This window comes from Drosophila serrata, unplaced genomic scaffold (assembly GCF_035046125.1).
Source record: "Drosophila serrata isolate PLE 108 unplaced genomic scaffold, ASM3504612v1 contig_272, whole genome shotgun sequence".
In the NCBI taxonomy this organism is placed as follows: domain Eukaryota; kingdom Metazoa; phylum Arthropoda; class Insecta; order Diptera; family Drosophilidae; genus Drosophila; species Drosophila serrata.
The window spans coordinates 2,416,718-2,440,767 of NW_028257170.1; the positions used below are offsets into that span (position 1 = coordinate 2,416,718).

At 37.4% G+C, this 24,050-nt stretch overlaps 3 protein-coding genes and 1 long non-coding RNA gene across 17 annotated transcripts in view; 2 read left to right on the forward strand and 2 right to left on the reverse strand.

The window, feature by feature from the left end:
* LOC110189120 (uncharacterized) overlaps nucleotides 1–2,058 on the forward strand; it is a 34,318-nt gene extending 32,260 nt beyond the window's left edge. Inside the window, exon 7 of the mRNA XM_020959095.2 lies at nucleotides 60–2,058. Coding sequence (XP_020814754.2) covers nucleotides 60–317 — 258 coding nt within the window. The 3' untranslated portion in view covers nucleotides 318–2,058. The remainder of the gene's footprint in view (nucleotides 1–59) is intronic.
* On the reverse strand, nucleotides 277–15,913 carry LOC147643480 (uncharacterized). Its single transcript, XR_015271977.1, has 4 exons — nucleotides 15,790–15,913; nucleotides 15,498–15,681; nucleotides 15,226–15,436; nucleotides 277–313 (listed from the first exon to the last, which is right to left on the reverse strand). It is a non-coding gene; the product is annotated as an uncharacterized LOC147643480 (long non-coding RNA).
* Clk (circadian locomoter output cycles kaput protein Clock) lies at nucleotides 4,587–20,466 on the forward strand. 14 transcript variants are annotated; one of them, XM_086834024.1, is made up of 8 exons: nucleotides 4,587–5,912; nucleotides 11,302–11,612; nucleotides 15,304–15,452; nucleotides 15,506–15,687; nucleotides 15,801–16,017; nucleotides 16,094–16,456; nucleotides 17,197–17,816; nucleotides 17,878–20,466. In XM_086834024.1, exons 2-8 carry the CDS (start codon nucleotides 11,575–11,577, stop codon nucleotides 19,375–19,377), a joined length of 3,069 nt encoding a protein of 1,022 aa, XP_086690150.1. In that variant the 5' UTR covers nucleotides 4,587–5,912; nucleotides 11,302–11,574; the 3' UTR covers nucleotides 19,378–20,466. The 14 variants fall into 14 exon arrangements, with proteins under 14 accessions (XP_086690150.1, XP_086690147.1, XP_086690152.1 ...); XM_086834021.1 differs by having other exon boundaries at nucleotides 4,587–4,743; nucleotides 15,292–15,452; XM_086834026.1 differs by having other exon boundaries at nucleotides 4,591–5,088.
* Nucleotides 20,450–23,441, reverse strand: Hn (phenylalanine hydroxylase). Its single transcript, XM_020959097.2, has 5 exons — nucleotides 23,163–23,441; nucleotides 21,397–22,069; nucleotides 21,071–21,333; nucleotides 20,782–21,011; nucleotides 20,450–20,714 (listed from the first exon to the last, which is right to left on the reverse strand). The coding sequence occupies exons 1-5, from the start codon at nucleotides 23,190–23,192 to the stop codon at nucleotides 20,552–20,554; spliced, it is 1,359 nt and encodes a 452-aa protein (XP_020814756.2). The 5' UTR covers nucleotides 23,193–23,441; the 3' UTR covers nucleotides 20,450–20,551.
* Between the last annotated feature and the right edge of the window lie 609 nt (nucleotides 23,442–24,050).

The window sequence follows — 24,050 nt, forward strand, 5'->3', positions numbered from 1 at the left end:
AGTAAATGGAAGTTAGTTCATGTGAATTCTTATTTAATTTGTTTTATTATACTAACCAGGTGGATATATTGGCCACTACCTCGCTGGAGAAGCGCCTGCGTGCCATTGACAAGACTCTGGACTGGCTGCACGATCTCAGGCATCCGCAGCAGCCGACGCATCATCAGCAGGCGCCTCAATCGCCGCAGCAGGCACACCACCACCTCGATCTCGACTGCGAGGAGCAGGAAACGGCCTCATCTGGGGCCGATGAGTGCTGCCTGTTTGCGGAGAACAATGGATCCGAGCCGCATACGGATGAGGAGTTGCTCCTCTAGAATATATATGAGAGATACACATTAATTTGAAATCGGAACCATATATATACATCTTGTAAATTCTGTGTCTAAGCCATTTCGTTTGTAATCGAACGTTACATGTTAATCCTAGGGGCCAAAACCGAAAGCGAGCAACTTTAGCAGAACCAAAATTATCACTAGATCAGCAACAACATAATCTTTAGCTCTAGCCGATAACCCTGTGTATGTGTGTGTATGTTTATGATGTATAGTGTAAAGTAAATTAGAGAGCGAAACCGGAGAATATGAATATTTAATGATACGACACCTCCCCTCTACCCCCCAGTGAAACAATCAAAAAACCATTTGCTTTTGGCTCAAACCCTGTATCACCAAGAAACCGAATCAAACTAATTTCCCAGGACAACTTCAACTATAAAAACCACATTCCACAAAGTCTTGAATATATATATGTTTGCCATAGCGAAAGGAGCAAGGGAAAAGGATGTAAACTCAACTTTAACAAAACAGAACTCATGGTTTCTACAAAACAACAAAGCAAAACAAATACACAAATTTTTGAACATAAAAAACAATTTTAAAATTAAATAACAAACAAAATACCAATTCAAAAGGCCAACAAACATACACCTAGTAAAAAACTAAAAGTCGGATAGGAAAGAGCATAGGAAACAAAACTCTTACAAAAACTTGAACTTCTCTTCATTTACTTTGTATAAAGCGGCTGGAACTCTAAGACAATCTGCAATATTTTTTTGATATACCTAAACGAAACTAAAACTATAAACTAAAAACTATAAACTCTATATACAAGAAGTTAAAATAGGTAAAACTGAACTAGCGACTAGTTATGAAGGAAGTGAATAATAATAATAGGAGAACAAATGTGTAATAAATTTTCAAATTGCTTTTCTGTTGATTAACCCAAAACACACACTCTCTATAACCACCACGCCCCCTTTACTCTCTCTTGATTATGCTAAGGCTAACTAATGATATGCTCACCTATATATACCTATATATATATACGATTCTATATGCTAAAACGCTTGTTTCTGTATTCGTATCTGTATCTTCAGCCCGCATTCCTATTGAAGAGCTATAACTTTGATATATATCTTTGAATCCATTAGCTACATTTGCCTCGTCTTTTGATTTCTACTTCTAAGCCTCTCACGCTCATTTCGTTTATATTTTCCTCAACTTTCAAGCTCTCCCTTGTAAAGCAAATCAATTTTAAAAACAACAATTTGCTTTATCAGTCGGCACATCCTTATCTTTGTAAATATCTTTTATCTGATAATCTTAAAGCTCTATATATGTATGTATGTATGTATCTTCTACGTTAGCTATAGATCACGAATTTAATTTTTCAGCTCAACACAAAATGATTAATTAATTAAATTAAATAAATCAAGAGTTTGTCAAGTAAATATTTATATAATTTTATACAACTTATATATACACGTACACCTAAATTAAATCATTTTACATTTAAGTTTAGCAACTAAACAAATATGAAACAACACCCAAAATCGACATCATTTTTTTGTGTCTACTTTATATGGATAAATTATTATTGTAAATCTATATAAAAACAATATATATATATTTCAAACAAATTTCTAAAATGCTTACGATAAAATCAGCAAAACATCTTTTCTCTGTGTTTTTTGTGCTAAAACGATTTTTTACTGGTACTTCTTAATTTAATAATGATGTAAAATAAAGAGGAAAACAAATTGAAATATAAAATAAATTCAACTTTTGTTTTAACTATTACCTAGGATGAGATATCATTATGAAATGATGGAGGGAACTTTAAGGAAATTCTCAACATTTTACCAAACGATTTCTTTTCAGAAATTTAGTTTTAGGCTTGATCCAAAAATACATGCAACTGCACCACTGCATCTGTGAATAAATGCATATATATGTATATTGTGCGTTGCATAAACCGATAAAACTTTCAAATCAAATCGAGCAAAACTTGTAAATTGCAAATAGTGCGCTCGATTGTTACGTAAGCATCTGATAAATACCAAATTTCTAGTGCAAGCGACGGTTCGCGATTTGGCAACTATGGAATAAGAATCGGAATTGATTAGTTGATATGCTCCCAAGAGAAGTTATATACCCGAGTTTGGATCTGAATCCAGTTGTGGAATTCTTATGGAGCAGAGACCATGGCCAGTTGCAGTTGTTGTTGGTTGTAGAAACATATGCATCTCAGACATGTCTGGAGCTCAAATCTTTATACTTATGAAATATTCATAGCGGGGATTTGCGTAAGCAAAGTATTAATGAACGTATGACTACAAAGATCTAGGGAACGACGAGCTAGTCCCCTGGAAAAGCTGAGGAAAACTTAAAATCACAATAAAGAACATATGTATATATCGGACAATGACAAATGTCAATAAATTTAACTATTCATTAGCAATTAATTACTTTTAATAGTTGTTAATTATTGCAGGTTTAATCGATCATAGATAGGATGCAGATCGGCAATTTAAATAAATAAAAAATTAATCGTCAGGGCTTATTAAGAATACTCTCTGGTTATTATAGCAATTTTACATTTGTAATAAAAGAAAAAAGGAAACAAACTTTGGAAAGCCGAAGTTTATATACCTTACACTTTGCAAATAAATTATAGGATCGAATTGGTAATCGATCATAACTAGACTTAAAATGTTTGAATTCTTTAAGTAGATATTTATTGGTATTTTTATGACAACTTTTGAGACAAATCACAGTTCAAGAAGGAAGCATACTATCTTCAAAAAGTTGAATTTTATATACTCTTCCAGTTTCTTCCTGGCTATCCAGATATATTTCATTGCTCAGGTGATACATTTGGGGTCGAAGGGCAATCACTATCACTATCACCAGAGATGTAACCAGCGGGAAGGCCGCGACCAGAATGAGGCAAACGCGGCTTCAGTCCCTGTATTTATAGTCTCCGAGTAAAGAGAACAGAGAAAGTGAGAGCGAGAGAGAAGGAGTTCTGCTTGATATGGGGAGAGAGATAGAGAGTTAGAGATGTCTCTACAGAAAAAGAGAAAGCGAGAGAGAGAGAGAGAGAGAGAGAGAGAGAGAGAGAGAGAGAGAGAGAGAGAAGAAGAAGAGTCTGAGATAGAGAGGAGGAGAGAGAGAAAGCTATTCTCTGCCACAACAATATTTTATTATTATAAGGCGAAATGTTACTCTCCCAGTTTTGAATTTTCTTCGTCATCTAACAATCTTTCCAATGACTAGTAAATCAATAGAGCTATATTTATAAAATTATTTATAAAACCCTATAATTTAATATAAGACAAGTAGCAAAGCTAATTTACCTTCTTTAATTATGCTTGTATTTATGAATAACTTAAATTAAACAGGTCGAAAGGCAAAGGAAAATGTTGACAGAAAGATTGAAACATATGTTGCTATGAACATGTTGCGCAACACCAGCTTTTAGAAAACATTTTCGAAAAGTCGAATTCAACAATATTTAGTGCAGTACATCTTTCTAAGGACGATTTTGGTTGCATATAGGTTCAAAAATGTTATTTGTATAATACTTTTTATAAATGAATACTTTGAATACTTTGTATAAGTGTTTTCTAAGGTTTTAGATTGATTTCGTTCTGACAAGTGCAGATGTTGCAGAAATCCAATATACACAGAGAAACCTTATTGTTCCCGATTCGATTTAAGTTTTTATAGTTCAGAGTTATCAACATATTTGCAAAAAGGAGGGTATTTCCTTACACTAGTTGAGACATTTTCTGTATATGTAAATCCTATACTTATTTTAGATTGTTTATAATAAAATTTTCAGAGAAATATTTCATTACCTTCATTTACAAAATGCCAAGTTATCCTCCCTACTAAAAGCCACACATTTCAAGCCCTAGGCCAGACCTTGAACTTAAATCGAAGCAAACAAAACCCCTTTGACTCAGAGCTCCCTTTGCCGGGCAGAAGAGAGATCGAAATACCGAAAGACCCTTATATCTGTAATGCCCAGAGATACCCGGAATATCGGACAACAAACAGAAAGGTGGAAGGCATGAAAAACTATAGAAAAAAACATGATACTAGCCGCTCGAGGAGAGGAAAAATGAGCGAAGCTAGCAACTGATAGTTTGATAGAGTCCGCCGAGAGGCGCAAAGATAAAGACTCGACTCAGTATAGATTCGCGATCGGTTGCAATTGAGTGGATTCTGAGTTCTGGGGAATCCACTCCGACACTGCAGCAACATATTAAATAATAGCTGAGGGTTCGTTCCAAGCTCAATCAGTCTGCCAGGTAACACTCACTCGGAATGTGCACACATATCGCGTATACGCCCCGAACCGGCACAGTCACAGTCACAGTCAGAGTCAAAGGCATCGAGACAGTGTCTTGGCTATAGTCTCACTCTCCGGCGTCCCAGTTTTATCGCTGTGTCTGTGAGAACGCTTTCTGGATTCCCGCTCGCATTTCGTTGCATTTCGCCGTTTCCATTTACGTTTATCCACGGGCCTTTATTTTGCGAGCTTAGAAAATGCACTTCTCGTGCATTTATTCAGTTTGAGTCCAGCACGCGCAGCGTCGACGAGCGGATCTCTCTCTTCCCTCCACAAATATATATATATATATACATATATATAGTCGCTTTCCGGATCGGGCTTCGGTTTATACGTATTTTTCGGATTCCGCGCGCAGTAGTAATTCTTTCATATTACTTGTAAATTCTCGATCTCGATCTGACGTAAAGTCAAGCCGTCTGTCGTCAAAAAATATTGTCTCCCAGTGTAATTTGATCACAATTTACACGCGTTCGAAATGATCTACTTTATAATTTTGGTTCTGTTTCGGTTTTGATTTCGAGTTTTTTGTTGTCTTTTCCCTGCTTCGCGCTTCTTCAGAATTTTCCGTGTTTTTGTGCTGATATTGCCCGAAAACTATGGCAATTTTGTGTACCTTTCGGTGACAATGAATTAAGACGTTTGCAGAAAACAAAAAATATTTATTTTTTATTTTATTTTTGTTATTCGAGCTTTTGTTTTAATATATACATATGTGACCAACTGAGAAGCAGCAAACCGGCGAAAAAATAAAAATGAGCAAAGCAAAACGGAAAAAGTTATGTTATGTAATCTTTAAAAGCAATTTACACACACACGCACAAGCAATAATAAAAGGCATAAATATGAAATAATTCTTAGAGAATAAAATGAAAAGTTAAAGAAACAGAAGTGAATGAGCCATTGAAGAGGAATATATGGAATTAATTAAAGAGCGTTCTTTACAAATCAAATAAAAGTGAGAAAAATAACATAATATGAGTGAAATACAAAAAAATATTATACAAAGCCTACTAAAAATCAATCATTAAAGTGTTAACAAGCTAAAATACAAAATACCTAAATCAATTTAACTAAAAATTGCCAAAATAAAATGCAATTTCCAAAAGCAAAGCTCAAGTTCAGCTGCAACTAAATTATTAAGTGTGTGCTACCTAAAAGTGAAGTGAAAATAAAAGGAAATAAAAGTGCAATGAAACAAACAACTGCAGTCACTAAAAATCTATTATGAAAAGATAAAGAGATAAGGCAAAATATACCAAACGGAGGAGGTTTGAATTCCCACTAAAAACTAAAGTGCATTCAACTAAAAATTACAACAAATTATCTGCCAGAGAGAGAGACTTTTCCCCCAACGTCTTTCGTTAGGCTTTTGACAATACCTTAAATATATTATTATAAAGTGTACATTTGTATATAGAAATAGTTATTTGTTTGTGCATTCTGTTTGCTGCAGTCGTGTTGTTGCATTTTTTTCATTGTCAAAGTCGGCTTTTATATCCAATATACTAGAAATGGGTATATAGTGTTTGAGTTTGATATTACCAGGTTGTAGTGCATGTGAATCTGATCGGATACCTGAATATATACCTGAATGGGTTTATTGAGTAAATAACTAATAATGAAACATTTTAATGTTATGTAGACAAGTTTGTGGTAATTAGTTTAGAGACTGAAGGTTGTAATACAAAAAAAACTATAGGATTTTTGGGATATATCCTTAATTCGTTGAAAGAGTTTTCAGGGTTTACAGCATCTTATTAAATATAGTTTATATTTATTACAATCTTGAATTCATTTAAATAGATAAAAGATCTTTTAATTCCCCTATAATATTAAATGTTAGTTTCACAATCTAAAAGGTTTTTAGTTTGCCTTTGCCTGTTTTTATTAAAAAAAGAGGTTAAATAAAAGATTCAATTTTTAATGGATCTTAGTTCCCCATTTTAATATTTTCAGTTTCACTGCGCTTTCATTCAATAATCCCAATTGCCTCGAATTCTTATGATTGTAGAATTTTCAGGGAAATAGCTATTAGCTAGGTATTTTCCCAGTCGCCAGACTTGACTTTTCATTTGTTTTATTTTAATTTTTTTATTGTCGTATTTGTTGTACTTTTTTTTATTGTTGGCTGACAAGTCTCGGGTCTCGGATCTGCCGTCTTTTTGATTTTTTTGTATTTTTTTTTTTTTTTGAAACGTCATCGTCAGCGTTTGACTCGGCTGGAGTATCTGTGTGTTTGTGCCTGTCCGTTGTGGTGTGTGTGCGGGAGTGTGCCTAGGTGTGTGTTAGTGCGCGTGTGCATTTCGTGCGGTTGTGTGGTGGTGATCATGCGGTGTCCACACACACGCTCTTAGCTCACAGTAAAAGTTATTTCAATTGACAACCAACTAAAAAACTATAAACACACAGGCAAAAGGGTTTGCAAGCATTTTACCAGCTAGTGAAATTCGTTTCGAACTTCTCAGATACAAATATGTAGGCCCTAAAAATGTGACACAATTACGAAATGTAATTAAATTACCTGGCATTTGGGTGCACTTTCTAGGCGTTTTTCGCTGCGTCTACTTCATTTTCGTTTTTGAGCAAATAGCTGCTTGTTGATACGGTGAGATAAGCAACTGATTGACAACTGCCTCATGTAGTCAGGAGTATTTTTTGTTTTCTGTTAACAATTTTGCTTTTAGTTATTTTTTTTTTGCGAAAATTTAGCTAGTTGAAAACAAAGAAAGATAAGTTGAAGAAAGCTTCTGGCTGAAATTATTTAGTGTGGGATTGAAGTGTTTTAGGGACTATATATTCCAATAAATAAGGCTATTCCCAAGTCATTAAATTTATTTCTACATTTTCCCAGTTTAAATACAAAAATTCCTCTTAAAATTACTTAAATTACACTCAAGTCTCAGGGTTTTGTAAATCCCCTAAAAGCCACTCTTGCTGGATTTCTAAATACTGTTAAGTCTTTAATAATTTAGTGATTTAATACTTAAGAACTAAGAATTGAGGGATATATGTTTAATAAAGTCCAAGTCATAATAAAAATGGATTTCAAGATGATGTGATGTGAGGAACAGATGAGCAGGCGTGCTATTCATGATCAAGTGCTCAACTCAGCGATAGATTTATTATTAGATGGATTACATCTTTCCAGATCCGCTTTTCCAAAGCCCTCTCATTAACCCATTTATAAATATAGAATAAAATTGCAAATAACCGGTTAAATCCAAAGGGGCCTTTAACCCTATAAACCGTCTAAACTGCTTAAAACTATACTTAGTTTAGGAATTTCAACTAGAAAAGTGAACGAAAAAGGGGCGAACGAACGCAAAGAAAATAAATCAATGAATGATAAAAATAACAACAAAATACAGGGAAAAAATTGTGCAAAAATTCAATTAAGTCAAGTTTAAAACAACACAAGCGGAAGAGAGAGACAAAAAATATTACAAGCTTTGCGGAACCAAGAGGAATAGAAGAAAAACAAAAAAAAGCTGTACAACGGGTCGTATGAGTATTCTCGTATTATCACTCACACACACACACACAGTATGCAGTACAACGGGTCGTATGAGTATTATCACTCACACACAGACACTATGCTGTAATCGCAATGCAATTAGCATTGGCAAAAGCTCAAGTTCACTGACAAAGAAATCAAGAGACACACACACACAGAGAGAGAGAGAGAGCGGCAGAGAGAGGAAGATGCAACCAAGTGTGCATGTATGTGTGACACACACATCAACAGTATGCGATAATATTTTTTTTTTCTATTTTGTAACTGAGCGAAGCTTTACAAATGCAATCAAATGACGTTAGTTTCCCCCCCTGCCAGAGCGGGAGAGTGGGATGGGGATAGTGCTGGCAAATAGAGGGGGCAATAGATATAGTAACTATATCTTCTCTCTCCGCGCTCTTTTTACGCTCGTGAGTAGGTCAGTCAACGATCTTCGGGACGGGTTGAGTAAACTTGCCATTGCACTCCAACCGGCTTTCCGTGCTTTTTATTTATTTATGTGTATGCTCACATGCATGTTTTTATTTCCAACTTATTGGCTTCCGCATTGCAAATACTTATAAATATATGCCATAAATTCATGAGCAAGAACAACAACAAACGTTGTTGTCAATGCCAAATGTTTAATCTGTTTGATTGTGAGGGGAGGGAGGAGTGCGATATCTGCAATTAATTAGGGGGTTGTATATGAAACTATTTTTCATTACTTTTATATTTTAGGGGGGAAGATTAAGAAGATGGTAATAGCCATAGAAAAAGATTCTCTTCTATCTCTTTATCTATCATATATTCATTTGCATATCTATATATTTAATATATCTTAATGTTAATTGGCACTTTACACAAAAGAAACTATTGTTTTACTTTGTCAAGTATATAATAATAAATATGTTATATTATTATTATAATTGTATAATTGTGATATATTCATTTTTTAGTTTAGCTTTGAATAAGAAGAGTAGAAAAAAATAATAAAAGGCAATAGTAGTTGACTAAAAACTTTTTTAAACTAAAGGAAGAATTTAAAGTCTATAAAATGCTTTTTCAAAGTGTAGAAACATTTAATAATCAAATAAATAAGTTTGGAAATTGGTTAAAATAACTGAATAAATCAATTGTAATTGTCACATAAATAAATAAAGAGAGAACAAAGCGAACTATGCAAAGTAGATTTAAATTGTCGTATTAATTAGGCAACTATAAAAACAAGCTAACCTGTTTTTGGATTTAATAATAAAAATATAATCATTTTAAATTAAAGAAAAAAAGCTTAGTTGCATAATCGTAAACAATTAACAGTTCATACAAATTAGGTTGATAAAATGCAATAAATCAAAGGTTAAAAACAATTTGCATATATTTTTCGATACCAGTAACATTCTCCTTTCCAAAATGAGACTTTCAAGCATTAAACAAATTCAAGGACAATTAAACCGATGATGTTTGTTCTTCTACTTTAAATCACTTAATAACTTAAAGATCACTCCATAAATTAAATACAATTCAATTAAGCAAAGATTTTATGCATTCTCTTTAGAAAGTGATTTATGGTTTATAAACTCAACCTAAACAAGCTTCAACTTATCAAGATCTTGTCATAATTGATTCTTTGATAGTAGCTTTAAAAAGGAGATATTATTTGTATAGATGATGTAGCAGTTTCCCTTGAATTAACATTGTATTTAATGGCTTCGATTGAATCCAAAGTTGAATGTCTGTGACCCAATAATTTCACAGTTTGTAATTGAGTTAGCAAAATGGCAATTAGTTCACATTCTCTGGGGTAAAACTAAACGCTTCAATAATAACACCTGACACCGTCTCTATATGTCTCTATTTGAACCCTTTTTCATGTTTCTTTATATATATTCTTTTTTGCACTCTGCGACAGACCAAACCGACCGCACTAATTGCAACACGAGCCATTAAGCTAGTCATTGGCAATTATCTGGCAACATTTCAAGCCAAGTCAAGTCTGGGTTCTGCTGGGTTTGGGCCAACCAACAGCTACTTACGGTTAACCAGCAGAGCAACACTTGGCCCAGGGAGTAATGGGAGTTTACCTTTGATGTGTATTTAAAATACTCTTGTATACATGTGGGAAATTATGAGGCTCTCAAATGGTCAAACGGAGGCTAAACGGATTAATTACAAATACCACGGCACAGATGGAAAGCTGTTGTAATTTTAAGCTGCTTTGCACATTTTAATTAAACGCTGATTTTTCGCCCGACTTTAGCTTTAGCTTTAAAATGCTTTCCAATACCAACGTCATTCCGGTTTCTGGGCATAAAGTTTTCTAAACTCATTCCATGGGGGAAAAATGCATTTAACAGGCTTGCAAAACCCCTTTTGACATTTACTCAAAAGTTTTCAAGTTTTTGTTAGCCAAGAAATTGCTTTTCGCCGAAGCCCCTTAAATGTTGTCGCCGTCAATTAACAGGGAATCAAAATTTTGTGGGTGTGAAAGAAAATTAGTAGAAATACCAGAAGGTGTTTGAGATGTGAGTCACAGTCGCAATTTAAATCAAAAATATTCTCACAGAATTATGCAATAGGTGAGCGAGCTACCGAGCGCGTGCATGGGAGCTTATTTATAGCCGACAAAGGCCGGCTGCAGCCAGGCAATTGGTTAGCAGCTGCTCCACAAGCTCTCCTCGGGACTCACCCACCCATACCCTCATCCCCCATCCACCATAATCCTTCCGAGCACACCCTTGTGCCCACTCCAACCACCGGGGACTGGTTGTTATGGCATTCGCTGAACGCATTTTGTAACATGACAAAATAGCGTAGCATACATTTCAGGGGTTGCAAATGTGCAACAATGATTGGCACGACCAACTGGCAAATTGGCCACGGGGCCTCCATCCGTGTAGCCTGCGCAGGCGCAGCTTATGGGATTACATAATGCCTGGACCACGGATTCGAAAGGATGCTGCTCGAAGCAGACAGCGGGCAGGAAAGCCGAAACAGAACCACAACTGCACTTGTTGCTGACAGAGCGCGGCGTGAGACAAACGAGTTTCGAGAAACGCGTCGGGAAAAAACAAATATTACAAAGAAAAATATTCACCGAAAATAATACAAAATGAAATAAAAAATATATATAATTGTGTTCTCCAACCCTTTGCCCTTTGCAGGCCTTCAAAATGTGGCATATTGAGCATATGGAAATCAATTGTTGCGTGAACATTACCTGAACTTTAACCAGAAAGATCCAGAAACATATGAACCAAACTATGTGAGCGTGTAAATCAATTTTCGTGGCAGTTGTCTGAGCAAGAGAGTCTTCAAAAGGAGTTTGAAAGTTTCGAACTTTCTTCGGTTTTTTCCTTGTTCTTTATCATTTTTTTTTTGGTGATTTTTCGAAAATATTCGTGCGTTTTGAAGTGGATTATCCGACAGATACGAAAATGGACGACGAAAGCGATGACAAGGACGATACGAAAAGGTAAGTTCACTACACACTAAGCAAAACCCATACACCTGAAATCCTTGGCTATTCATAAATAGATAGCACAAATCCGTGGACAGTCTGCGACTGACAGTTGACAAGATACAGAATCGGAGAGGAGAATACATGTATATGGCATTTTGTGAAATTTTCCGCTAACCGAAGGTGGAATGTCCCCATTCTTTGTTTATTATTTTTTCATGAATGACTAAGACTAAGACCCTGGCGCTGCTGCCGTCACAGTCTCTCAGGTGGTAGCCCGCCCCCTCAGACCATTTTGGTAATTCACACCCCACAAATCAATCAATGGAGTCCCAATAGTTGTAACTCAATTCGTTGATCCGTTTGTCCTGCGGCCAACTTCAATCAGTTGTAATCGGAGTGCGGATTCCATTTATGCCTCTTTATTAATTACATTTACTCGACATTACACAATACCAGAAGGTGTCTGCTGAAGCTTCCTTGGCGGGTATCAATTTACAATTGATATAACAAATCACTAATCGAGTATGGATATGGGTGGGAAAATTCTATTTTCAATTAGAAATGCTTAGAGTTAGATCAGAGATCGTTGACACAGCCTTGGCGTGGCAACAAAATATTCAGAAATCAATGTAACTTTAAAGTTCCTAGAGAGTTTATAAGGCATAACATACCATGACCCTAACTTCCAGTTATCGGAGGTGGACAAAAACTATAGAACCTACAAAATACTCAAATAAGGATACTACTGTGATAATTGCTTAGTTCCCATTGCATCATAATCCTTTAAAATAATCTCGTCATTGTCTTCCTAAGAATACTCTTGGTTTATAATTATTCATATTCATTATACCCTTGCAGGGTATTATAATTTCAGTCAGAAGTTTGCAACGCAGTGAAGGAGGCACCTCCGACTATATAAAGTATATATATTCTTGATCAGGATCAACAGCCGAGTCGATCTAGCCATGTCCGTCTGTCCGTCTGTCCGTTTCTACGCAAACTAGTCTCTCAGTTTTGAAGCTATCTAAATGAAACTTTGCAGTTAGTCTTCTATATACTCTCACTCGTATATATGTCGGAACGGGCCGGATCTGACGACTATATCATATAGCTGTCATAGGAATGATCGGAAAAAATTTGAGATATAGCCATTTCATATTATTCTACAATTTTGTGTAAAATTTTATGAAAATCGGACGACTATATCATATAGCTCCCATAGGAACGATCGAGAAATTAATTCAATTAATAAGTATAACATTTTCAGTTTTCAACAGATTTTCATCAAATTTTAGATATAGCCGTTTCATATTATTCTACAATTTTGTGTAAAATTTTATGAAAATCTGACTAATATATCATATAGCTCCCATAGGAACGATCGAGAAATTTGAGAGGAATGAGAATGGCGGTGGCTGTTGTCGGAAGACTGACAATCGCGGTGGCGATAACATTTTTAGTTTTCAACAGAATTTAATCAAATTTAAAATATAGCCATTTTATATTATTCTAAAATTTTGTGTAAAATTTTATGAAAATCGGATTACTATATCATATAGCTCCCATAGGAACGATCGAGAAATTAATACAATTAAATTTATAACTTTTTTAGTTTTCAGCTGATTTTCAAATTTGAGGTATAGCCATTTTATATAAGTCTTAAATTTTGTGGCAAATTTCATAAAAATCGGACGACTATATCATATAGGTGCCATACAAACGATCGTTTGATGTAAATATAATATGTATATGTGAATGAAATGAAAGCAGGTATTACTTCATTGTTTTTTAACACAAATATATATCATTTATATTGTATGGATTCCTATTAATAGAAGTTCTATCTGCAAGGGTATATAAACTTCGGCGTGCCGAAGTTAGCTTCCTTTCTTGTTTTAACTTTCATTTAAAGGACTCTTATAGAGGAAATTCAATTCAATCCCAAACAAAACTCGACAAAATCGGTTTAGGTTGCAGTGCATATTTTCACAGAAATACAAGCAATTCGAAAAAAACTGTAATGAAATTTCAAATTATAATTGTTAAAATTATATTACTAAATACACAAGATAAAACTGCATTTTGTTGTATAATAAGCAAAAATTAACCGACTTTCAAAACAAAATATATTACATATCGATTAAAGTTAGGACCACCAAACCCTAAAGAATTTACCCCATACATAATCAATACATGTTTGTAGAATTTTAAAGTATGTATATACATTCTTTATAATTTATCCATAATTATCTGTTGCATACACATTGAGACAAAAGCTTAGATATGACAATAATTTGTTAAATTTTTGAAAAGTCAATGAAAATCAAAGAATAACAAGAAAGGAAGCTAACTTCGGCACGCCGAAGTTTATATACCCTTGCAGATAGAACTTCTATGAATAGGAATCCATACAATATAAATTATATATATTTGTGTTAAAAAACAATGAAGTAATACCTGCTTTCATTCACCTATACATATTATATTTGCAGTTTTACATTCAAAGATTTGCATTTTTTCTCTACATCAAACGATCGTTTGTATGGCACCTACATATATGATATAGTCGTCCGATTTTCATGAAATTTGCCACAAAATTTAAGACTTATATAAAATGGCTTTACTTCAAATTTGATGAAAATCAGCTGAAAACTAAAAAAGTTATAAATTTAATTGTATTAATTTCTCGATCGTTCCTATGGGAGCTATATGATATAGTAGTCCGATTTTCATAAAATTTTGTGCAATATTGTATAGTATAGTAAAATGGCTATATCTCAAATTCGATCCAATTCTTTTGAAAACTGAAAAAGTTAACATTTTTTTTGTAAAAATTTTTCGATCATTCCTATGGCAGCTATATGATATAGTTGTCCGATCCGGCCCGTTCCGACATATATACTAGTAAGAGTATATAGAAGGCTAACTACAAAGTTTCATTCAGATAGCTTCAAAACTGAGAGACTAGTTTGCGTAGAAACGGACAGACGGACAGACGGACATGGCTAGATCGACTCGGCTGTTGATCCTGATCAAGAATATATATACTTTATATAGTCGGAGGTGCCTCCTTCACTGCGTTGCAAACTTCTGACTGAAATTATAATACCCTGCAAGGGTATAAAAAGCTTCAGAAGAAGAAATTGTATTTTAAATAATGAATTCCCTATTTAACAAAAATTATCCAAAGCAATCGTTAATTTTCTTTTATCAAGTTGTCTCAACTAAAATAAACTTCCAACTCATTGCCCCTCAATTAACTTTGAAGACATGTATAAACCCTTACACGTATGTATTACTGGCCATGAACTAGCGTATCATACTCAATGAAAACTGACAGTAACGATAATTCTAAAACTCCTCCAATCATCAACCAGTTTTTCTGACATGCAAATGTCAATGGCAGAGCAGAAAAAGTTAACTCTAGCGCAGCAAATGTAAAGCGACAAAGGGCATACAAGCGCTCATCCCCCATCGAAATCTCGGGACAAATCAGGGCTGGTGATAGCATATGGGCATATGTGGCTAATCAACGCCAGACAATGCCTGAATGGGCCGGGCACACGTGGGTCACAAACGACTTGCCTTAGGGGGTTGCAAAGAATGAATTTTATAAGCTACTCACCTGAGTAGTGATTGTTAAATGTTGCTAATCGTAAATGCATCCCATTGATTATTGTTTAACTCGTAGTTTCCTTTGCAGAAAATCCCGCAATCTGAGCGAGAAGAAGCGGCGGGATCAGTTCAACTCATTGGTCAACGATCTGAGTGCCCTTATATCGACCTCTAGCAGAAAAATGGACAAATCAACGGTCCTCAAGTCCACAATTGCCTTCCTAAAGAACCACAATGGTGGGTTAAACTTGCCTATATATGGGATCAATCTTAAACACTTACTTAAACAGAGGCCACGGACCGCTCCAAGGTTTTTGAGATACAACAAGACTGGAAGCCGGCGTTTCTGAGCAACGATGAATTCACACATTTGATGCTCGAGTCCTTGGATGGTTTCATGATGGTTTTTAGTAGCATGGGCTCCATTTTCTATGCCTCGGAAAGTATTACCTCTCAGCTGGGATATCTGCCGGTTAGTAATCATATAACTAGACCTTTAACTCTAAAACTTTACCTAGCCGACACTTACTTAAACTTTCTGAGTTATATTTGTTAAGGCTTATTGCATATTTACCTTCTTTGCAGCACGATCTGTACAATATGACCATCTACGACCTGGCTTACGAGATGGACCACGAGGCGCTGTTGAATATCTTCATGAATCCCACACCTGTGATCGAGCCGCGGCAGACGGACATCAGTTCCAGCAATCAGATCACATTTTACACGCACCTGCGGCGCGGGGGGATGGAGAAGGTGGATGCCAATGCCTACGAGCTGGTCAAATTTGTGGGTTACTTTCGTAGGTAGCCGAGCAGCCATTCAAAGCCAACTCCTCTCATGCATGTCCTTTGATCTCATCCTATGTGTGTACACAGGTAACGATGCAAACATGTCGGCAGGCTCCAGTTTTGATGGCTCCAACGGCGCAGGCGGGAACGGACTGCCCGCAGTCCTGCCGCGCATCTTCCAGCAGAACCCCAATGCCGAGGTGGACAAGAAGCTGGTTTTCGTGGGCACCGGGCGTGTCCAGAACCCCCAATTGATCCGCGAAATGAGCATTATTGATCCCACAAGCAATGAATTTACCTCGAAGCACAGCATGGAGTGGAAGTTCCTGTTCCTCGATCACCGGGCGCCGCCGATCATTGGCTACATGCCGTTCGAGGTGCTGGGCACCTCCGGTTACGATTATTACCACTTTGATGATCTGGATAGCATTGTAGCGTGCCATGAAGAGCGTGAGTTGCGAAAATTTTACACAATTGGCTTTTTTGCAAGCAGCTGTCTGTGCTGCCAACCTTGCGCAATTGACGGGGGTGGCAGCGCCGAACTGCAGTTTAGTAAACATGGTGGGAGTATGCTAAAAGTATAACAGATTATAATAGATTTTATTACACTAAATAATTATTAATCAAAGATTATGGCATTAAATAGACTAGGTTCCTAATTATAATTCCACTTGACTATTTTTTTAGATGTGATTGAAATTTTTCTTAGCATAATATATATGATCAGGCTAAAACATAGATTTATAATACGTTATTTGACATATAATGTAGGTTTAGTTTACTAAATAATTGGCCATACTGTTAATTCACCCCTCTAGCCTGTAGTTTACAGCGTAATGATCATTGTTTACATTAAACCCTTTATTCTACGCCCTTGCGTGTTGTGTGTTAGATAAACGATCTGGCAACCCCGTCGAAGCGCATTAAGTTGGCTGCGGTTAAAGAAAGCTACCAAAACAGTGCGCAATCAACTTATTTAAAGTTCTTGTGATGAATTTATGTTATTAAACATAAGATTAAACATTAGTAGTTGTTAAACAGGTATTTAATAACACTATTAACATAACAGATGGATACCAATTGCAACCTAATAGGTTTTTTTAGCCATAATAACATAAAATAACATCTGTTCCCATTTGGCAAACTTTTTGTAACTCTTATTGTTTAATTATCCAATTCCCCATGTACAGTGCGACAGACGGGAGAGGGAAAATCCTGCTACTATCGATTTCTGACCAAGGGACAGCAGTGGATCTGGCTGCAGACGGACTACTATGTAAGCTTTCACCAGTTCAACTCCAAGCCGGACTACGTGGTCTGCACCCACAAGGTGGTCAGCTACGCGGAGGTCCTCAAGGACAGCCAGAAGGAGCGTACCAAGTCCAGCAGTGGCAGCAGTCAGAACAATGGGAACAGCAAGACCGTGACCTCCACGGCAAATAGCAGCAAATCCGCATCCGCCACCACAACACTCAGGGACTTTGAGCTGGGCAACCAGAACTTGGACAGCGCGTTGCTGGGCAACAGTCTGGCCAATCTGGGCAACGAGCCGACAGCCACCTCACCCACCGTGGACTCGTCGCCCATGTGGTCAGCATCGGCGGCTCAGGCTTCTGGATCCTGTCAAGTGAATCCCCTGAAAACATCACGACCTGCCTCAAGCTATGGCAATATCAGTTCCACTGGGATCTCGCCCAAGCCTAAGCGGAAGTGTTACTTCAACACCAACCGGGGAAATGAGTCGGATTCCACTTCTATTTCAGCGGATTCTGTGACCAGCAGGCAGTCCATGATGACGCATGTCAGTTCGGTGGGTATATAAAGTAAAATATTAATTAAATATTATTACATATTATATATTATTCTTTTAGCAAAGTCAACGACAGCGATCGCATCACCGTGAGCACCATCACAGTCAGTCGCATCATAATCACCAGCAGCAGAGCCAACAGCAGCAACAACATCAACATCAACAGCAGCTCCAGCACCAACAACTGCATCAGCAATTGCAGCAGAGTGTGGGTCCACCCAAAATGGTGCCCATTCTGCCAATTGCTCCCGCCCAGCTGATGGCCAACAATGCGTGCCAATTTCCTCAACCCGCCTACCCGCTTGCTAGCCCCCAGTTGGTGGCACCCACATTTCTGGAGCCACCGCAATATCTCACCGCCATACCCATGCAACCGGTGATTGCGCCATTTCCGGTGGCACCTGTCCTATCGCCGCTTCCAGTGCAGGCACAGCAGGACCTGCTGCCCGACACTGTGGTGATGACGCCCACACAGAGCCAACTGCAGGATCAGCTGCAGCGCAAGCATGACGAACTGCAAAAGCTGATACTGCAGCAGCAGAATGAGCTGAGGATTGTGTCCGAGCAACTGCTCCTGGCACGCTACACATACCTGCAACCAATGATGCCCATGGGATTCGCAACCACAAACATGGCGGCGACGGCCATGGGAAATATGGGATCAGGAAGTGGGCAACGTGGCCTGAACTTCTCTGGAAGCAATGCGGTGCAGCCGCAGTTTAATCAGTATGGATTCGCCCTCAACTCAGAGCAGATGCTGAACCAACAGGATCAGCAGATGATGATGCAGCAACAGCAGAATCTGCACACGCAACATCAACACAATCTGCAACAACAGCATCAGAGCCAAACCCAACTGCAGCAACATCATCAGCAACAGCAACAGCACCAACAGCAACAACAGCAGCAGCAGCAGCAGCAGCAACAACAACAGCAGCAGCAGCAAATGTTACAGCAGCAGAATGATATCTTGTCGCGAGAGGACATCGATGATATATTTCTCAATTTGTCACCCCTGCAATCTCTGGATTCTCAGTCTACACTCAATCAGCTTAATGCTGGCTGTAACAATAACAGCCAGAACTACAATGGTGGCAACAGCAGTCAGAATAATGGCAACCAGAACAACAACAATGGCAGTTCGAATCCCCCGCAGAATAACAACGAGGACTCCCTGTTATCCTACATGCAAATGGCCACCGAATCGAGTCCCTCCCTCAACTTTCACATGGGCATCAGTGACGATGGCTCGGAGACGCAGAGTGAAGACAACAAAATGATGCATAGCTCGAGCAGTAATCAGCTGCAACAGCAACATCAACAGCAGCAGCAACAACAGCACCAGCAGCAAATGATGCAGCAGCACCAGCAACAACAACAGCAGCAGCAACAACAGCAATCAAACAACTTCTTCAGTTCGAATCCCTTTCTCAGCAACAGTCAGAGTCAGAATCAAAATCAGTTGCCCAACGATCTGGAAATATTACCCTATCAGATGTCCCAAGAGCAATCACAGAATCTATTCAACTCGCCGCACACCGCCCCCGGCAGTAGTCAATAGCCCGTGCAGGTCCTTAATGTATATAACTCTCTTTAGCTATAGCCCCGCGTATTATGCTAGATTTTAGACAAGTTTTGGCCTCTGGCTCTCTTTATCATCGACCCTTCTCCGTATTGGTGACCGAGAACTAGTTGTAGATCTCAACAGACTGAGTATTGTCCTAGCCCCCAGATTTGTGTGTGTGTGTGTTGAATGTATATAAACCGATTAGCTATAGTAAAGTTCTCAAAATAATTCGTTGTAAGTAGGGATTAAAATTGTTTCTAAGATTGAGTCTAGCCTGTAGCAAGAGCCCATCGTTTCCGTAGGTTAGCCTTATCCAGTAAGTGCCATCGAGGCACAAACAGGGATCTCTGATACGTAATCGAACCTTAAAGCCTATTCTAAGTTATTGTAATTAAACAAAAATACCGCAAAGCAACTAAAAAACAAAATAGTTAAGCAAAGCTAATCCAATTCCATATTATTTTCAAGACTGGGCTTCGCCACTGAGGTCAAACACGATATTTATCATGCGATTTATTGTTTATTCTTGTACATACTTAAGATATATGTTATATATATGTTTAATTCAAAACTCAGGTTGAGATTGCAACTGACATTTATTTTGCTGTGAGCATATTCGCATAAGTTCTCTTAAGGCTCGAGATCTTTTCCAACAGCCAAAATACCTTAGTTCAATCGTTGACCCACTTTTCCCGTATTAATATTTTGCTGTTGGAAGAGCTCGTTCGAATATGTTTCGATTTTCAGCTGATAAAGAGCCAAATGCTTTAAACTTAGCAAAACTGTAAATGAAAACCAACTATCTTACACTCAACTACAACTACCTTAAAAACTCTAGTTAACTCAGTGTTTAAGCTCTGTACATACCTATAGGACAAGTTGCGAGAACTTGCTTAAGCATGTAAATAAATACGATGATGATAGTTTAGAACATTTTTGTACATAACTTGATGTTTTTATGTTTTGCAAAACAAATTTCCCCAAAAAACAACATACTGAAAAAGCTAATCAAATCAAAAAAACATAATCGAACTAAACAGAGTTGTAATAAAGCAAACAAAAATGGTTACATAAGACGACTAATTTCATGGCATTTATTATTCAAATCATTCCTAACAATATATGTATATAGACAGGGAGTAATGTAAAGTAGCAGAAATCCACTGGCTTAGACGCGCAGCTTGGTGATGGCATTCTGCAGGATCTGGAACTCGGAGTTGATGTTGTCCATCAGATTCGAAATCTGAGGCTTCGAATCCAGGACTTCAACGCTCTGGGTGTAGGCATTATAGCGCACACCGAAAGGACGCGGAATCGAGTTGGCAAATTTACTGAAAAACAAAAAAGCACATATTAAAAAGATAATTCTACTATGGTTACTTATAACGATCTTTATACATGGTCTTCTCCTTGGCACTTTCAAAGCTATCGGCCACATAGTAAAGGGGCTGGAATTGGGTAATCGGATACTTGGTGACGCCAGTGACCTCCGGTTCGAAGTCCTTGAGTTGAGGCTTCTCCGTCAAGCAGTATTCCAGTTCTCCATAGGACGAGAGCAAACCAGCTCCATAGGCCTTCAGCTCACCCTCCTGACGGCACAGACCATACTCAACTGTGAACCAGAAGATCTGTAAGTATAAAATAAATATTTTAGTTTAAACATTATTTATATTATTTATTATCAAACCGTGGAAAGCTTCTCAATGTAATCATCTGGGGCTCCCAGTGAAGCCAATCCAATCTCCTGACTGAACTGAGCAAAAGCCGGATCGGCAAAGAGTGGAACATGACCCATCAACTCGTGGCAGACATCTGGCTCTGGGGTATACATGGGCTTGCTGGGATGACGAATGTACTGAGTGGAGTGGAAGACGCGGAAGGCCAGGCCAGCCAGGAAGTCACGAGAGCTAAGAAGACCGGCCACAGGACGAAGGGTGAAGCCAGTGCAATCTTGAACAAGATATTAATATTTTAATATAAATAAATGTATCCAAATTAAATATATGGCATTACCCCTCAAAAAGTTGGAGACATCCTCCAGCTGGGGAATATTATCCTCGCGGAAGCCACAGTTGTCCACCAGCAGGGGAAAGACGTGATTGTACTCGCGACAGGCGTGTGTCTTGTACAACTTGGTCAGATTCCTGAAGATAATGCCCCAGGTTTCGGTCTCCTCCTTGGTATAAGCCACATGTGGCAAGGGTTCGCCATGCTTGTAATTGTAGGCAATGTCAGCAAAGTACTTGCGACGCTTACGATACTCGGGGTCAGTGAATCCTGGATGATCCGCATCCAGTTCGGAACCATAGCTCAAAATCTGATTGGCAAAACGATCCAGATCACGTATACGCCGTGGGAACCAGGGCACTGCAGTATCATTATCCTTGTAATCGCGTGAGATGATATTAAAGTAGCTGCACTGCTCCTTCACATCTTCGATGGCTTTGCCCAGAGCCCCAGATTTGCCATCGGCCTCCACGAAAAACTCGTAGCCGGGAACACGCAGCGAGGAGCGGGACTCAATGTGCACCAGATTAATGTCATGCTGCTTGAAGATGCCCAGGATATTGGCCAAGGCACCGCTGGACAACGAAGAGTCCTTGGGCGAGAACAGCAGGCAGGTATTCCTGGCCTCCTGAATGTCCACACCCTCGACTATATAAGCCGAGTCCTCAACGCGCGTTGGCTAAAACAAAATAGAAATGGGGGAAAAATATTTATTTGTTTTGGAAAAATCCCAATTGGATCATAGGAAACCCAAGTGAATGACCCGCAATGAACCAGCTATCAGGCATTATTTCTATTATAATGATTATCAGCAATACTTGTTAAATCACTTAACTCTTCCAGCGGATTAAATATCAGTGAATCTATTATAGTAAAGGTTAATTATTGAAGTAAATTGGCAATAAACGAAGCCATAGATGATTAAACAAACTGTAATTGTAGCACTTGCATAAGATTTACATCATTTGCATCGAGGTAAAGTCACCATAATGAAGGTTTAAGCCTGACCGCAAAGGCAATCAGTGCATATTGCCAAGGGCTAACCTTGAACTTGGTATAATGTGTCTTGAAAAGGTCTTGAAAAGTTGTAATTTAAGTATAATATTGCCAATGATTTTATTTATGGCTTAGGGTATATATAAACACTTTTCAAAAGCATCAAGAGTTTTTTATTTATTTAAGTTAATTACTCGAAGATTATTTAATGAATTTCTTTAATAAATCCTATTGTTCCAGTATATTTATTATTCGAAACACTTTATCGAACTAAAGTTGCCTGATTTTATGCCTTATTTTTTCCCCATTTCTAATTAATGCATCTGTTCCGTTACCAAAACAAAGATATATAAAAATAGAAATAATGCCGGTTTTCTAATTCAGGTTCCCATTCTAGTTTCTCATAAATTAGCCATTTCATGTGTTTTTTTTAGTATATAAAAAAACAAGAACTATTTGCTTTTGTTTTGATGCAAAACATTAAATATTCCACTCAAAACACTGTATTTCGATGCGAATTCCTTTGTCAGTAAATATATGACGAACTAACCCAATTCCATGACAAGTCATTTCGATTATAAATCCGCTTTCTCACTTTAATCGTTTTTAATAAAATTATATATATTTGCTTGCTGTTGGTATATTATATTCCCCCAAGTCAAGGTTAGCAAAAGTTCAGGTTGAGTGCACAAAATAAATAAATGTGTTATTGTTATTAATTTGATTGCTATATTAAAGTTCGCGGCGAGGACTACTTTGCTGAGCCAAGCACAAACCTTATCAAAGGAGACCTGACGCTGGTACATTCTCACTAGATTCCGTTTCTGTGGTGTCTTCACTGAATTAAACAAAAACGATCCGCTCGCTCGGCACACGATTTAAAACTGATTTAATTTCTGACTTAATCTCGGGCTTAAATAGACTTTTCGCTAGGCCCCCACAGCCCAGCCCCCCTCTAGTTTATGGCGATTTCAAAACGAAAACGAAAACCAAACTCAAAGCTGAAACCAGTAAATAATAATGCGGGCAATCGGGCGAGTGAATGATCTTGGAATGGCATCCACATGCGGTCCAATCTCTAGGCTCTAACTCTGCGGCTTCTGGGGTTATCAGTCCCGAGTGCCTATCGATGGGCCTAAAATCTCATTCCATCTCATTACAGAAGCCGCTGTCTAGCCGATTAAATCGAAATATTAAAACATAGGTACAGTCAGGCATCTGTAAGTCATTTAAAGTATTTCAAACTATCTATAAATATAAAATAAGAAATGTGTAAAAAGAACAATACAAAACTTAGATAAGAGAAGATATTAGAGTTTGGGATTGTTTCTAATAAGCTTTTCTTTTATAGTTATAATAATAATAAATATATATTCCGTAAGCTGAATTTTCTTTAATTTTTTCCTAAAAACATTCTTCCCAACCTTGTTAAATTTCTTCTCGAGGGAAGCTCGACTGTTTCCTCAAAATATTATCAGCAGTCATGTTCATGGCTCTGCTGGGGTTCGTTTTAACAAAACATTATTTCAGCTAGTTTTAGATTCTTTGTTTTTGCAAATTAAATAAAAAAATATACGAAATAAAGCTGAATAATCTTAACATAGTGATTTTTTTTATAATTTTAATGACAGGTTCTTACCAAACGAGTTCAACGGCATTTCAGG